General features: G+C 35.2%; 1 protein-coding gene across 7 annotated transcripts in view; it reads left to right on the forward strand.

Moving 5' to 3' along the window:
* Window positions 1–16630, forward strand: part of USP34 (ubiquitin specific peptidase 34) — a 291125-nt gene that overhangs the window by 181811 nt on the left and 92684 nt on the right. For 6 of the 7 annotated variants that reach the window (XR_004054451.1, XR_004054449.1, XM_030921651.1 and 3 more), the window contains exons 33-41: window positions 232–318; window positions 5198–5398; window positions 9169–9251; window positions 10672–10712; window positions 10851–10975; window positions 12866–13018; window positions 13753–13857; window positions 15900–15955; window positions 16054–16174. Coding sequence is in view for 5 of the 7 variants with exons in the window: in XM_030921651.1 (XP_030777511.1) it covers window positions 232–318; window positions 5198–5398; window positions 9169–9251; window positions 10672–10712; window positions 10851–10975; window positions 12866–13018; window positions 13753–13857; window positions 15900–15955; window positions 16054–16174 (972 nt within the window). In the remaining 2 variants the exon portion in view is untranslated. The remainder of the gene's footprint in view (window positions 1–231; window positions 319–5197; window positions 5399–9168; window positions 9252–10671; window positions 10713–10850; window positions 10976–12865; window positions 13019–13752; window positions 13858–15899; window positions 15956–16053; window positions 16175–16630) is intronic. The other variant, XM_030921652.1, reaches the window with a different exon arrangement.

The raw sequence follows: 16630 nt of genomic DNA on the forward strand, positions 1-16630 counted from the left end.
CTCCCAAAGTGCTAGAATTGCAGGCATGAGCCATTGCACCCACCCTTAAATTCTTGGAAGTAGGTTCTATCTGATTATTTTGTATAGAAATTATTTTGGTAATTTAAATGAAGGAATATAGTGTAAATAAAAGATATGTAATATTTTACATATCCAGTTACTTGAATCAACAAGCATTATTGCATTATGTATCTGCTTTTCTCTTACTATTACTTTCACAATTGCCTACAGTTTGTTGCTGCTGGAGGGCTTCAACAGTTACTAGAAATTTTTAATTCTGGAATTCTAGAGCCTAAAGAGCAGGAATCATGGACAGTGGTAAGTGCAAATTTACTGTTTCAACTAGTTACAGTAGTTACCGCATTTGATACACTTCCATTTCATCAGCAAGTATAGCTTTTGCCATATAGTTCATTATAATGAAGTATGGAATATAGCAGAAATGAATTTAAAAATACCGAGTTTGATAAACTAATTATGGAATAAGCGTTTTTCATGTTAACTGTATTAAAAATTCTTATGATAAAATTAATTACTCTGAACTCTGGCCAGTTTATAAACATGTTTTCTTTAGGTTGATAAATTATATATTAATATTTATATAAAGTTTGGTTGCTTTTTAAAAATTTGGTTTACATCTTAGGTTTTTTAAAAACTCTTTTTTTGTTTTGATCATTTCTTCCTTTATAGTAGTAATACTAAAAAATGTGTTTCCAGACCATGTTGACTGGCTTACATTAAGATGGATATAGAAATTGAGAGTAAGCCTCTAGAAATTTTTATAGCAATTAGACATTGTTTCTGTATTTTTATAATACTTTATAAAAGTATTATAAAGTGGAATTTTCTTTTTCTGTGAACTTGCATGAAAAAATGGAAATTTAAAAAAATGTTTCTCTACCACTGTGATTTGAAGAAGTACTATATGAAAATAAAATTGCTTGTAGAATATTTAAATCTGCAGAATGATATACAAAACTGCACAGGTCAGTTTCAAGCTCAATGTGAAGGACATTCCATTTTCTTCCATCCCAAAACAGTTTAGCATTATCAAACATTGAATTCAAGTATTTTCTTAGTACCTGTGTTTGTTTTGTTTTGTTTTGAATTGGCTTCGAACCTAGGAGTCAGGTGTAATGATTTGACATCAGGTACTCTTATGTCTAAATGTTTTAGCTCATCAGCTATTATCAGTGTTAGTGTATTTCACATGTGGGCCAAGACAGTTGTTCTTCTTCCATTGTGGCCCAGGGAAGCCAAAAGATTGGACACCCCTGCACTAAAGGTTTTCTCTGTTTGTTTTTCTTGAAATTATGAATAATTTCCTGAAGTATTATTAATAACATTTTATTGTCAATATGTGGCTTTTGTAGCTTTTTAATGCCCAAGATGCAAAGCATGTCTAAGAAACAAATTGCTTCCAGGTCAACTGGTATTTCCTGTTTATAATGCATCTCTCTTAATATTATGAAATACTTCTAAGTTCAGAATTGTTCTTATTCCTTTTTTTTTTCTTTTCAAATGAGTTCAGTTGAAGTATACCTTTAAAATTTTTTTTGAGATATAGTTAACATGCAATCAATGTACTTCTCCAAAATGTAATGTTTTTACTATAGTCACAAAGTTGTGTGACCGTGACCAGCATCTAATTCCAGAACAATTGTATCACTTCAAAAGAAACCTCCCCCCAAACGCTTTAGCCCTGGGCAACCACCATTACAGTCTGCTTTCTGTTTCTGTGGATTTGCTGATGTCATTCTGGACATTTCCTATAAATGGAACCATACAATATATCGTCCATTGTGACTGGTTTCTTTCACTTAGTCTATTTTAAAGATTCATCCTTGGAAGTAGCAGGTGTCAATTCATTTTTTTATAGTTATATTACATGTTTATCCATTCGCCAATTGAGAGGCATTTGGGTTATTTCTACACTTTGACTATTGTGAGCATTTGTTTATGAATTTATGCATGGATAATGCATTTTCACTTCTTTTTGGCATATGCTTAGGAGTGGTATACATTGCCAATACTTAAGTGGTATTTTATTGTGATTTCTAACATTTACATTTTCCCAGTGCTAAGGATCTTGAGCAGCTTTTCATGTGTCTGTTGACCATTCATAAGCATGTATGCGTGTATGTGTATGTACATATATATACACACACACACATTCATTCCTACATCTTTGGCGAAATGTTTGGTCAGTCACAGCTGAATCCAGGGAGTGGAAGATTGATCAGTTGGTGAACATTTGCATTGTTGCCAGTTTGGGGCTATTATCAATAATGTTGTTATAAACAGTGGTGCCTTGGGTATAGAGTGCAATTTCTGGGTCCTGTGGTAACTTCTGACTTTTTGAGGAATTTCCAAACAGTTTACCAGAGCTGCAACATTTTACATTTCTGCCAGGAGTGTGTGAGGGTTCCAGTTTCTCCACATCCTTTCCAAGACTTGTTAGTGTCTTTTTTATTTTGGCTATCCTAGTGTGTAAAATGGTACCTAGTTGTGGTTTTGATTTGCATTTCCTTGGTGACTAATGAGGTTGAACATCTCTTCATGTGTTTATTGGCCACTTGTTTATCTTTCGAATAATGTCAATTCACATCCATTACCCACTTTTAATTGGGTTGTCTTTTTGTTGATTTGTTAGAATTCCTTATGTATTTCAGATACTGATTCCTTACAGTGCATGTGATTTACGAATATTTTCTCCCATTATATGGGTTGCTTTTTTCCCTTTCTTGAGACTACCCTGTGATTTACAAAAGTTTCTAATTTTGATGAAGTCTAGTGTCTGTTTTCCTTTGTGCTTGTCCTTTTGGTGTTGTATCTACAAAACTGTTACCTAATCCCCTTTTGCAGAGATTGATGACTCTGTTTTCTGTTAAGAGGTTTATGGTTTTAGCTCTTACTTTTTTAAGTCTTTGGTCCATTTTAAGTTAATTTTTGCCATATGATGTGAGGTTGCAGTATACTTTTCATGTAATAAATAATGCACTCATTTTAAAGAGTGAGTTTTGAAAAATGTTTAGTGCTCTAACATCCAAATAAAGAATATTTCTTTTTTTTTTTTTTTTTTGAGACGGAGTCTCGCTCTGTCACCCAGGCTGGAGTGCAGTGGCGCGATCTCGGCTCACTGCAAGCTCCGCCTCCCGGGTTTACGCCATTCTCCTGCCTCAGCCTCCCGAGTAGCTGGGACTACAGGCGCCCGCCATCTCGCCCGGCTAATGTTTTGTATTTTTTAGTAGAGACGGGGTTTCACCGTGTTAGCCAGGATGGTCTCGATCTCCTGACCTCGTGATCCACCCATCTCGGCCTCCCAAAGTGCTGGGATTACAGGCTTGAGCCACCGCGCCCGGCCAAGAATATTTCTATTAAGAAGTTCCGTCCTGCAGTTTTGCTATTAATTTTTCTTTCTCTGCTTTCTGTTACAATAGGTGAGATTTTCATTTTATAGAATTTCATGTAATTGGATCAGTGCAATATGTACCCTTTTGTATCTGGCTTCTTTTAATCAGAATGCTTTTTGAGGTTGTTAAATGTGTATTAGTAGTTGGTTTGTTTTCATTGCTGAGTAATGTATTCGTTGTATAGGTATACCACAATTCATTTATCTGCTTACCTATTGACATTTGAGTGGTTTGTAGTTTTGGGTTATTACAAATAAAGGTTCTGTAAACATTCACATACGGGTCATTTGGTATATGTATGTTTTTATCTCTCGGATTAATGCCAAGTAATGAAATTGCTAAATAATATGGTGAGTGGAAGATTAACCTTTTAAGAAGCTGCCAAACTGTTTTCCAAAACAGTTGTACTATGCAACATATGAGAATTTCATTTACTTCACATCCTTGCCAGAAGTTGATATGGCCAGGGTTTTAAAATTGAAGCTATTCTAGTGGATATAGTAGTGTTATCTCACGGTGGCTTCACTTGTCCTTTCCTCATTACTAATGATGTTTAGCATTATGTTGTGTGTTTGTTGATTGTGTATTTATCTTCTTTTGTGAAACGTCTTAGTATATAGTTGTGAGATGGTCTTTTCCCTTAAACATTATGGAGAAGTCTTTCTCTGTTGTATGTATGGGGACAAGCCCCACACACATGCTATGGCTTACTGTTTCGTTATACTGACAGTATCTTTTAGGGGAGAGGTTTTAATTTTAATGAAATTTGTATCCAGTCTACAAATATTTGTTCTAAGGTCACAAAGACTTTTCTCCTCTGCTTTCTGTAAGTTTTACAGTCTTCTTTTACATTTAGTTCTATAATGATACATTTTGCATTTTGTGTGTGCAATATTGAATTTTTTTCCTTCTTCATACGGCTCTTTGGTTTTTGTAGCACCAATTTGTTGAAAAGACTTTTTCTGTCTGAATTATCTTGCTATCTTTCTTTAGTTCAGTAATACGGTATTGCTATTATTGCAGGAAGAAAGTACTGTTTCCTGGTATATTTGTATAGGAATATATTTGGCAGTGAAATCAGGAAAGCAGGAGGTTAAGAGCTATTGAAGAAAAAGCTGTGAAACTCTCATCTTGTACATAAGTGATATTCTAATCAAAGAAAGTACACTAAGTTGTTAAAATTGAGCTTCCAGTCAGCTGTAAATTTTATTTTTTATACATACTAAACAATATTTAAAACAAATTTTAAAATAAAATGAATGTTTGTTTTTAATGTGGTCATGGAAAGTGCAAGATTTTCGTTTGAATTATTTTCTAGAATTACTAAGAATTGCTTTGGTCCCTAAGTTTTAAGAGCCTGTGCCACTTTTGTGGAGAAACAGCATAGAATACTTTGTTTCTCAGTTAATTTTACTGATAAGTAATATCCTTGGCATCATTTTAATGTTTAAAAAAATTATAAATTATGAGCAGTATATTTTTCAAAAATCTCGTAGCTCTCTATTAACATACATTTTTATGATGCCTTCATTAAAGAAATGAAAGTGTCATTTCCATTTCATTAAATACATCTTGTATACCCTCTTTATTTCTAGATAATTTTTCTTAATTTTTATAAGATTGAATTGTTACTGACTATAGTATTTGAGCAGCGAAATTTTATAGTATGTGATTAAGTACTAGCTATAATGATTTTTATTTTCTGGTCTTTTAATCTCAGAATTGTATAATGGCCATTCTAAATTAATGGAAATAGAGAAATGACCATTTCTTTTCATTTACAGTGGCAGCTAGACTGTCTTGCTTGCTTGCTGAAGTTAATATGCCAGTTTGCAGTAGATCCATCCGATTTGGATTTAGCTTATCATGATGTCTTCGCCTGGTCTGGTATAGCGGAAAGCCATAGGAAAAGAACCTGGCCTGGCAAATCAAGGAAGGCTGCTGGTGATCATGCTAAGGGTCTTCATATACCACGATTAACAGAGGTAAAGTGCAGAAGTTAATGTTTAATTGTAGTGATGAATTCCATTTATATTTATAAACTGAAGAAATATGCTAATGCTTAAGAAATGTATTCTAGATTACTGTGACTTAACCTGACAGCCAAACTGATGGCATTGTTTTAAAGCAGTAGTGATTATGAAGCAGTAATGCTTTTCATTTCATCATCCAGAATGCAGAAATGAATCATGTGCCATTTTAATATCTGTGAGACTGAATTTATTATTTGGACTCAGTAATTCATATACTTTGAGGGTGCATTTATGAAAACAGAAGCCATAGTTGGTATTTCAACATAGGAAATTTAAAATAGGGAATCGGTTTTACATGTATGTGTTACAAGGCTTTAAAAGCAAAAGGGAATGATGAGGTAATCCAGATAAGGAGCCATTTACCACCCCTAGATCTTGTGGAACATTAGGGAAGTGGTTGGGTCATCAGAAACTTAGAAGCTTGCAGGAGGGATCCCTTTAAACTGGGGTTTAGGCCTCTGAGAAAGCAGTTACGCTCTTATGCTCATCTGCTAAGATTCTCAGAGGGGACCTGATAAAGCTGGTGCTAGGAGTGCCTAAAAAAGCCAAAGGCTGCAACCAGCTGTCTCTTCTAGGTAAATACTTTCAGATAAATGCTGACAGAAAAAAAGAAAGGAGTCTCTCTAGTATCCTAGACTGGCACAACCTAATAGGAAGCCAACTGGTGAAGGAAGAATTTGGTTTTTGATATGTTAGCCCTAGCATAATAGAACAAGTGTATAAGAGGGTGGATTTCGAGATGAAGGAAAATACAGTTGGCCCTTGAAAAATAGAGGAGTTAAGGATGCTGATCCTCCATACAGTCAAAAATCTGTGTATAACTTTTGACTGCCCCAGAACTTAACTACTGATAGCCTACTATTAACCAGAAGCCTTACCAATAACATAAACAGTTGGTTAATGCATATTTTGTATGTTTATATACTGTATTTTTTTTTTTTTTTTTTTTTGAGACGGAGTCTGGCTCTGTCGCCCAGGCTTGGAGTGCAGTGGCCGAATCTCAGCTCACTGCAAGCTCTGCCTCCCGGGTTTACGCCATTCTCCTGCCTCAGCCTCCCGAGTAGCTGGGACTTACAGGCGCCCGCCACGCCCGGCTAGTTTTTTGTATTTTTTAGTAGAGACGGGATTTCACCACGTTAGCCAGGATGGTCTCGATCCTCCTGACCTAGTGATCCGCCCGTCTCGGCCTCCCAAAGTGCTGGGATTACAGGCTTGAGCCACCGCGCCCGGCCTATATACTGTGTTCTTAAAGTAAGCTAGAGAGAAGAAAGTATTAAGAAAATCATAAGGAAGAGAAAATATATATTCTGTTCTTCAAGTGGAAGTGAGTCATCATAAAGGTCTTCATCCTTATGGTCTTCACACTGATTAGGCAGTAGAAGAGGAGGAGGAAGGTGAGGGGTTGGTCTTGCTGTCTTAGGAGTGCCATAGTTGGGAGAAAACCCAGATATAAGTGGATCTGTGCAGTTCAGACCTGTGTTGTTCAAGGGTCAACTGTATTAACCAGGACATCCAGCAATAAAAATAGAATGTTTTTGATTGTGGATTTTGTAATCACATATTTGCCTTTCCAACATCTTCATCAGTGAGCTAGGAAGTAGGGAGTGATCAAGATGAAATTTTAGGGAGATCTCATTCTGTAACCTTTTGAGAACCTCACCTCATATCTACCCAAGAAACATCAAAGTAATGAATTGTTACTGATAGATTGTGACGAACATAAGGTTAAAAAGTACTGGTATAAATGGATACCTGAAGCAGATTTCCTTTTTGGAATTTTGGGGGTTAAATGGGAAAAGTGATCTCTGCCAGTATTCCAAATAATTTACATCTAATAAAATTAAATATATGCAGAGTACAATATAATCTGAATGTATTCTACAGTGTTCTGTGTTGTGAACTACCACTTTAGTAACCTTACTATAATGTTTTGGTCATGTTTTTTTTCAGAATAAAGTTTCAGGTTATAGTAATGCTCTAATTGTGATCCTTTCCATCAACTCACTGAATAATTTCAATGTTTATTGACCTTTATTAGCTATTTCCTTTTGAGATTTTAATAATACAAATATACATAAGTGTATGTGTAAAATACATGTGCACATTTATGGAGTTTTATAGGTTATTGGTTTGTGTTTAAAATAATATGCAACTACAAGCTTATTACAGGCACATGCCACCGTGTCTGGCGAATTTTTGTATTTTTAGTAGAGACGGGGTTTTGCCATCTTGGCCAGGCTGATCTCAAACTCCTGACCTCAAGTGATCTGCCTGCCTCGGCCTCCCAAAGTGCTGGGATTATAGGTGTGAGCCACCGTGCCTGGCCAATGTTAATTTTTTTTAGTTTAGAAAAGGTGTATGTTATATAGTTTTGCATGAATGTATTTCCCAAAATAATTACAGCTTAGTATGTATATCTAAGATCTATGGAAATAAAAATTTTTGTTGCGTTAATACCAAAGACAGTCATCTAATGTTGATATACTGTAGGTAGTAAGCAAGAATACTAACTTATTTGAGTTTACCATCATTTTTCCATGTGATCTTTTTCATAGCATTTTAGAAAGTTACTTGCAAAATTTAGCCTAAACATCAACTTTTCTGGAAGCTTTCTCACTTCTGCCAGGGACAGGTTTAGTTGCTGCTCCCTTCTTTTGCTTATTTGCACATTGTATATACTTGTGTTACTATGTTTTCTGTAGCTGCCTGCCCCAGTGCAGAAACAGTGCCTTATGAAGTATGTGCACAGAATGCCTTCCAACCTGCAGAATGAATTTAATAATTCATTAAGTTCATTAAGTTAGTGAATTATTTTCTCCCATTATGTGGAGGAAGAACTAGAACTGAGAAATTCCATATATATTAGGATCATGTAACCTGAAGCTGAATGTTGAGCCTCAGGATTTTGAATCTAGAATTCATGCTCTGTATCCGTGGTATATTGTATTGCTTTTTAATTTTTATTTCAGGATGGTTGAGGAATCTATTACTACTTGATGTTTTTTAAAATATATTTTCTTCCAAAGTAAAAACATGTTTAATTCTTCACCAACCCCTTCCCAAGAAACCACTGACATATATATATGTCTTTCTCCCAATTCAGTGGTATGCAGAGAATCTATGAATCGAATGTGAAGACTATTTTTGCCCCTATTTCTCAATTCTTAGTAATTTCTTTTTTTTTTTCTTTTTCTTTTTTTTGAGACAGATTCTCATTTTGTTGTTCAGGCTGGAGTGCAGTGGCACAATCTCGGCTAACTGCAGCCACTGCTTCCAAGACTCCGGTGTTTCTCCCTTCTCAGCCTTCAAAATGGATGAGACTATAGACATGCACCACACACCCAGCTAATTTTTGTATTTTAGTGGAAACGGAGTTTCACCACGTTGGCCAGGCTAGTGTCAGATTTCTGGGCTCAAGCAATCCACCCACCTGAGCCTCCCTAATTGCTGGGATTACAGCAATTACAGTGAGCCACCATACCCAGCCTACTGCTCTTAAGTGTGATTATAAAATTCTGGTTTTCTGATTCTTGGCATTTTTACAGTATTTTCAAAGAATTCTTAAGACATTCTTTATTGTGTTACAGATAAATGTCAGTAATTTGGAATTTTGGGTTAAAATTTTTTAATACACATCTCTTTAGTAACTAAGTCATGAGTGCTTTTGGGGGGTTTTCCTTTTGCTGTATTTAAATATCTTTTAAAATGTTTTTGTTTTAAAGGTATTTCTTGTTCTTGTCCAAGGAACCAGTTTGATTCAGCGACTTATGTCTGTTGCTTATACGTATGATAATCTGGCTCCTAGGTATGCATTTTAAAATATATTTTATGTGTTCATGTATAGCAGGAATATAATGTTTTAAAACTTAATTTTGAAAAATTTTAAACTTGCTAGAAAAATTTGGGGGATATTATGAAATCTCTCATACCTTTGATCCAAATTTACATATTATTAACCTCTTGCTAAAATGTGTCTTGTATTTGAGTCACATGTTTTCTGTGTTTACATGTTTTCCTGAATCTTGTGAGACTGAATTGCAGATATCATGACTGTTTACCAGTACTTTGTTGTGTATCTCCTAAGACCAAAGACATTTTCTTAATAGAGTAAAATTTTTAAATTTATAAAATTTAACATTGACATATTATCTAACATATAGTTGGTATTAAAATAATCCTATTGGTATTCTGTATAACAGTATTTTTCTTGCTTCAGGATCAACTAAATGTATTGCATTTAGTTGTCAGTTCTTCTGTTCATCAGAGATAACATTCTCAGCCTTTCTCTCATGATACATTTTCAAGTAATACAGGCCAATTATTTCATAGAGTACTTTTCAGTTTGGGTTTTCATGATTAGCCTTCATGATTAGATTCAGATATTTTTTAATGGACTCTTAAGTTTAGACTCTAAATCATTATAACCTATGTGTTTGTCATACACATCTCTTTAGTATCTAAATCATGAGCACTTCTTGAATGTTTACTTATCTCAGTCAATGTTTTATTCATTCAAATTTTGTTTATTAAATCTGAAGTCATTTGGTATTTTCTGTAATAAGATTTTACCAGTGATTCTTTTATTTGGTTTTTTATTTTGAAGCATACAATATATTTTTATTGACTAGACACCCTGCTGTGTAATAGATCTCAAAACTTCCTGCTCTATCTGTAACTTCATACCCTTTGACTTAGACCCTCTGCCCCACCCTACCCTAGCCTACCCCACCTTCCAGCCTCTGGTAATCATTATTCTACTCTCTTCTTTAATGAGTTTGACTCTTCTTTAGTGAGTCTTTAAATAAATGATAAAAAATATGGAACAAATAAATAATGGAACTCTCTTAAAATATAGTCTCTTTTGCAAAAATTAACTGGGTGTGGTGACACGTGCCTGTAGTCCCAGCTATTGGGAGGCTGAGGTGGGAGGATTGCTTGAACCTGGGAGGTCAAGCCTGCAGTGAGCCATGATCTTGCCACTGCACTCCAGCCTGGGCAACAGAGTGAGACCCTGTTTCCTGTCTTTTAAAACACATAAACACACACACTCTCTCTCTCTCACTCCCTCTCACTCTCACTCACTCAGTGTCTCACTCTGTCACTCTCACCCACTGCTTCCCTTTTTTGGGGGTAAGTGATAACCTTATAGGATATATGTTAATAAATTGAATTATTTTTAATTCATTGCTGAATTTAATTGGTGGTGGTGTGTTTTTACTTTACAGAGTTTTAAAAGCTCAGTCTGATCACAGGTCTAGACATGAAGGTAAGGGTTCCACAAAGTTAACTTTTAGTGAATAAAAACTTGAATAATATATTGATATATTTTACCTTTAATAATGAACATTGTGTTTTGATTTTAGCACAAATCTTTATAGTGAACTGTTTTCTAATTTTTCTTTAGTTTCACATTATTCAATGTGGCTCTTGGTGAGTTGGGCTCATTGCTGTTCTTTAGTGAAATCTAGCCTTGCTGATAGTGATCATTTACAAGATTGGCTAAAGAAATTAACTCTCCTTATTCCTGAGGTAAGATAAAGGTTCAAGGTTAGTACTGTTACTTTTATATGTTTTCATGTTATTAGCATTGATAATAAATAAAAGAGCTAATGGAAACAAATGTGCATGAGTCCATAAATATATCACATTATCTGCTTAATCCTTTAAGGTCTGGAGTGTTTTGAACTATGTATAATGTTTAAGAACTTTTGGACTATTAAATATTATGTAGCATTTATATTTTTCTGAAATGTTTATAGAATGGTTATTTTGCTTTGGATTAATAAAATTTTTTTCCAGGTAGTAGGAAGGGCTTGAGAATTTATTTTGGTAATTTATGTTTTAGAAAAGTTCTGTGACCTTTTTTTTTTTTCTTTCTTTGAGACAGAATCTCCATGTTCCCTGTATCACCCAGGCTAGAGTGCAGTGGTGCCATCATGGCTCCCTGCAGCCTCAACCTCCTGGGAACAAGCGATCCTCTGACCTCAGCCTCCCAAGTAGCTGAGACCACAGGTGCACATCACCATGCTCAGCTAGTTTTTAAACTTTTTTTGTAGAGACGGGGTCTCGCTGTGTTGTCCAGGCTGGTCTTGAACTCCTGGTGTCATGTAATGCTCCTGCCTCGGCCTTCCAAACTGCTTGGGATTATAGGCATGAGCCACTGCACCCATCCTGTGTTTTCTATTTAAGTAGAAAAATAGAGGCTAGAGAGACTACAAATAAAAGAAGTATATTTTGCTTCCCATGTTCACACTGAGGCCAGTATAATTTTTATTAGCCATATCTTGGCATTACCTCATATTCCTATGTGAAATAATAGAAACACACTTACTAATACATTTAGCTCCAAAGTCACTTATTTTTTAAATCTGCATTGTCTAAGGGGCTGGGCACTGTGGCTCACACCTGTAATCCCAGCACTTGGGGAGGCCAAAGTGGGTGGATCACATGAGGTCAGGAGTGCAAGACCAGCCTGGCCAACATGGTGAAACCCCGTCTCTACTAGAAATACAAAAAATTAGCCGGGCGTGGTGGCAGGTGCCTGTAATCCCAGTTACTCGGGAGGCTGAGGCAGGAGAATCGCTTGAACCCAGGAGGCAGAGGTTGCAGTAAGCCAAGATCATGCCACTGCACTCCAGCCTGGACAACAGAGTAAGACTATGTTTCAAAAAGAAAAAAAAAAAAAATTAGCTCTGGATTTAATGCCATATGTGTTCTTGTCCTGTCTCAGGTAAACATTTTGACATTTGGATGGTTTTCTTCCTATCTATAGAATATTCTGATTGAAGTTGCTTCTGTGTTGCTTCTAGTTCTGAAAGTATTTTATCCTCTGTCTTGTAAATAACTTAAATGATTTTAAATGTCCTTACTCAATTATTCCTTGTATTTACTTGTTGTTCTTACTTTGTTTTGTTTGTTTTTATGACCATGCTTTAGGATTTCTGAAATACTGTGTATATTATGGTATACCTTGAGGTACTTTATTTGATCACATGTGATTTACATGTATATATGTATGGGTTTAGAACATTGTATTTATTAATTATTTTTATGAGGCATAATCTTGTTCTGCCACCCAGTCTGGAGAACAGTGGCATACCAGCTCACTGCAGACTCTGCCTTCCTGGTTCAAGCAATTCTTGTGCCTATCTCCAGAGTAGCTGGGACTACAGATGCAAGCCACCACATCCGGTTAATTTTTGTATTTTTTGTAGTGATGGGGTTTTGCCATGTTGGCCAGGCTGGTCTCAGACTCCTGGCCTCAGGTTATCCCCCTGCCTGGGCCTCCCAAAGTGCTGGGATTACAGGCTTGCCGAGCAGAACATTGTATTTAAAATCACCTAAAATCGTTTCTGCTCACATATTATTAACTTTCTAATACTAACTCAGACTGTCTTTGGAACTTTCTTTTTCATCTAGACTGCAGTTCGTCATGAATCATGCAATGGTCTTTATAAGTTATCCCTGTCAGGGCTGGATGGAGGAGACTCAATCAATCGTTCTTTTCTGCTATTGGCTGCCTCAACATTATTGAAATTTCTTCCTGATGCTCAAGCACTCAAACCTATTAGGGTAAGATTTTGCTGTGTTTAGAAGCAGTTTCTATTTTTGAAATTTCCTTTGCCTCAAGTTTACCATTGTAATATAGCCTTAAAATTTTGATCATTTGACTACTGTATGTGATTTTTTACCAAGAGGATAGTAGTTATATACTTCTTAAGGTGACAGCATTGTGACACATTGTGTCCATGTTACTACTAGGAAGAGACTGATTTCAGCTCTGTGGTCTGTTTCGTGGATACTGTATTTTAGAAATAGCATTTATTCTCACTTGGTTCTGGGCCTTGTGTTAATAAGTTGACTGATAAAAAAATCATAAATGGAGCTCTCTTTTCTAGTAAGTTTTTTTATCTTTATGATATTCGGAATTTTAAATTTTATTTCCTACCCTAGTGCATATACTAGTCTTGTAAAAGGCTTCTACTACATAATAAATTTAGAGCCCACTTTTTACTAATCCCAGAAATTCAATGTGTTGTTGGATTTACATTATTTTCCTCCTTATTCATGTTTTTCAAATGTTAGTAATTTGAGACTAATATTTTCTTGAAAGTTCTTATGTTAGTCATTTTTGTGCCTAGTTATTCTGATATTACAGAAACTGTGTACTCTCCATTTTTAAAAAGATTTTGAATACTGTTTAGTTGATACAGGAATTTATTTCATAAAGCCTCTAGTTTCTCAAATGTATTATAATTCTATTTATTTTTAAAATGTTTTCACACAGTATAAAATTTTTTTAATAGATAGATGATTATGAGGAAGAACCAATGTTAAAACCAGGATGTAAAGAGTATTTTTGGTTGTTATGCAAATTAGTTGACAACATCCATATAAAGGACGCTAGTCAGGTATGTTCAGAAAATTATATACTATTCTATGTATTCTATTCTTGTTAATAGATACGAATTATGACATACATGTTCATGACTTTATCAGTTCTTATTAAGTGTACTTTATTAATCTATAACTTGTTGATAGTGTCGTATTTCTACTATATTTGTGCTTTTCCACCTTATTCTAATTCCTTTAGTGTTTTTACCCTGACCTTAGTTGAAACGTCTTCATCTGGTATCTATCCTTAATTTCCTGTCTCTTCTGAATAAGATACGTGGATGTAACATCTTATTTGGAAAGGGAAATGTAGATTTTAAATTTAAAAATACAGCTTTCTATAATAGCATGTAGTTTGGAGTACCGAATATGTAAAATAAAATTGCAGTTCAAATAGAAGTTACTTTAAAGAAACAGTCAGTTTTTGCAGATCTAATTTTCTTAGACTAAAATGACATTTCCATTCAAACAAAGTAATGTTTAAAACAAGTAAATTTCAGGCCCGGTGCAGTGGCTCATGCCTGTAATCCCAGCACTTTGGGAGGCCGAGGCGGGCGGATCACGAGGTCAAAAGATAGAGACCATCCTGGCCAATGTGGTGAAACTCCGTCTCTACTAAAAATACAAAAATTAGCGGGGCGTGGTCACAGACACCTGTAGTTCCAGCTACTCAGGAGGGCTGAGGCAGAATCGCTTGAACCCGGCAGGCGGGGAGGTTGCAGTCAGTGAGCTGAGATCACGCTACTGCACTCTAGCCTGGCGACAGAGTGAAACTCCGTCTCAAAAAAAAAAAAAAAAAAAGAAAAAGTAAATTTCAAAGCAAATCTTGTCATATATACACTTGCGTTTTTTCCAGTGTACATAAATTTAGTAAATTAAAATGTGTCTAAGTTGTCAATTCAGAAGAAAATGAGAAACACATAAAGAAGATCCTTTGAAATATTTAGGACACATTTTTCTTAAACTTTTAAATGTATTTAAATAGAAGTTCAATATGTTTACTTTAAAAGTTCTATGGTGTTTATACTTTTTGCTTTTTAGTTAACATCTGAATTCTTAAAATCTTTTCATTTGAGAAATAATTACAAAAGTTAGTATTGAGCAAGTTTTAATATACTTATTGTTAATTAAAATATTGATGCCAAATAAACATTGTACTTTATTTTTATTTTTATTTTTATTTTTTTGAGACGGAGTCTCGCTCTGTCACCCAGGCTGGAGTACTGTGGCCGGATCTCAGCTCACTGTAAGCTCCGCCTCCCGGGTTCATGCCATTCTCCTGCCTCAGCCTCCCAGGTAGCTGGGACTACAGGCGCCCGCCACTTTGCCCGGCTAGTTTTTTTTTTTTTTTTGTAGTTTTTAGTAGAGACGGGGTTTCACTGTGTTAGCCAGGATGGTCTCGATCTCCTGACCTCGTGATCCGCCCTTCTCGGCCTCCCAAAGTGCTGGGATTACAGGCTTGAGCCACCGCGCCCGGCCATTGTACTTTAAAAGAATAAAAAAAGAAAAAATACCTGGGCTTGCCCCTTTAAGTTAAAATAGGAATCTGATCTTGCTTACATGTAAAGTAATTTTCCTTTTCAGAGATTTGGGTTTCTTTGAGGGGACTCAAGTTAGATTTTGTGAAGTCTGTTTTAATATTGTTGCTCAGTTATAATGAGAAGTAAAGTTTTTTTTGGAATGAACTGTAGAATTTAATTTATCGTTAAAAGTCTAATTTAAGGGTATTGTTAAAAACAAACCTTGGTGAATTGTATGTGAATTACATCTCAATAAAGTCATTAAAAAAAAACTTTAGTGTCTTCTCAATAGATTACTGTGACTTTAATTATCAACATTCCATTGATTCTTTTTTGTAGAATGATTAGTGATATGTTTAAGACTAATTTGATTAATTGACATAATGTATAAGTGAAGAGTTAGGTGTATTATGTTTTTAACTTATTGAATTTGGGAGAACTAAATTATTGTTGCCTGTAAGGAAATGATTCTGTTTTAATTTATGTTTGGTAAAACATAAAAATTTATATTTGAATTTTTATTTTCTTTTTGTATTAAGACAACACTCCTTGACTTAGATGCCTTGGCAAGACATTTGGCTGACTGTATTAGAAGGTAAAATTTGATGTGAAATTGAAATTTATATTGTTAAGAAAAGAAGACATAATTATGTGAACTATCTTGTTTGTGTGTATTTTTTTTCTTTTTTGTAGTAGGGAGATCCTTGATCATCAGGATGGTAATGTAGAAGATGATGGGCTTACAGGACTCCTAAGGCTTGCAACAAGTGTTATTAAACACAAACCACCCTTTAAATTTTCAAGGGAAGGACAGGTAAGTATTAAGGTATTCAAATGTTTCTATGAAATGTGATTGAAACCTTTTGTTGTTACATTGTGTATTAGTCTGTTTTTTACACTACTGATAAAGACATACCCCAGACTGGGCAGTTTACAGAAGAAAAGGGTTTAATTTGACTCAGAGTTCCACGTGGCTGGGGAGGCCTCACAATCATGCCGGAAGACAAATTGGAGCAAGTCGCATCTTATGTGGATGAGGACAGGCAAAAAAAGAATGAGAACCAAGTGAAAGGGGTTTCTCCTTATAAAACCATCATATCTCTTGAGACTTATTTCACTTACCACAATATGGGGGAAACTGCCACCATGATTCAGTCATCTCCCACCAGGTCCCTCCCACAACAATGGGAATTATAGGCAATATAATTCAAGATGAGATTTGGGTGGAGACACGGCCAAACTATATCACATTGTATGTGGATATGTTAAA

The sequence above is a fragment of the Rhinopithecus roxellana genome, chromosome 17 (assembly GCF_007565055.1).
Source record: "Rhinopithecus roxellana isolate Shanxi Qingling chromosome 17, ASM756505v1, whole genome shotgun sequence".
In the NCBI taxonomy this organism is placed as follows: Eukaryota; Metazoa; Chordata; class Mammalia; order Primates; family Cercopithecidae; genus Rhinopithecus; species Rhinopithecus roxellana.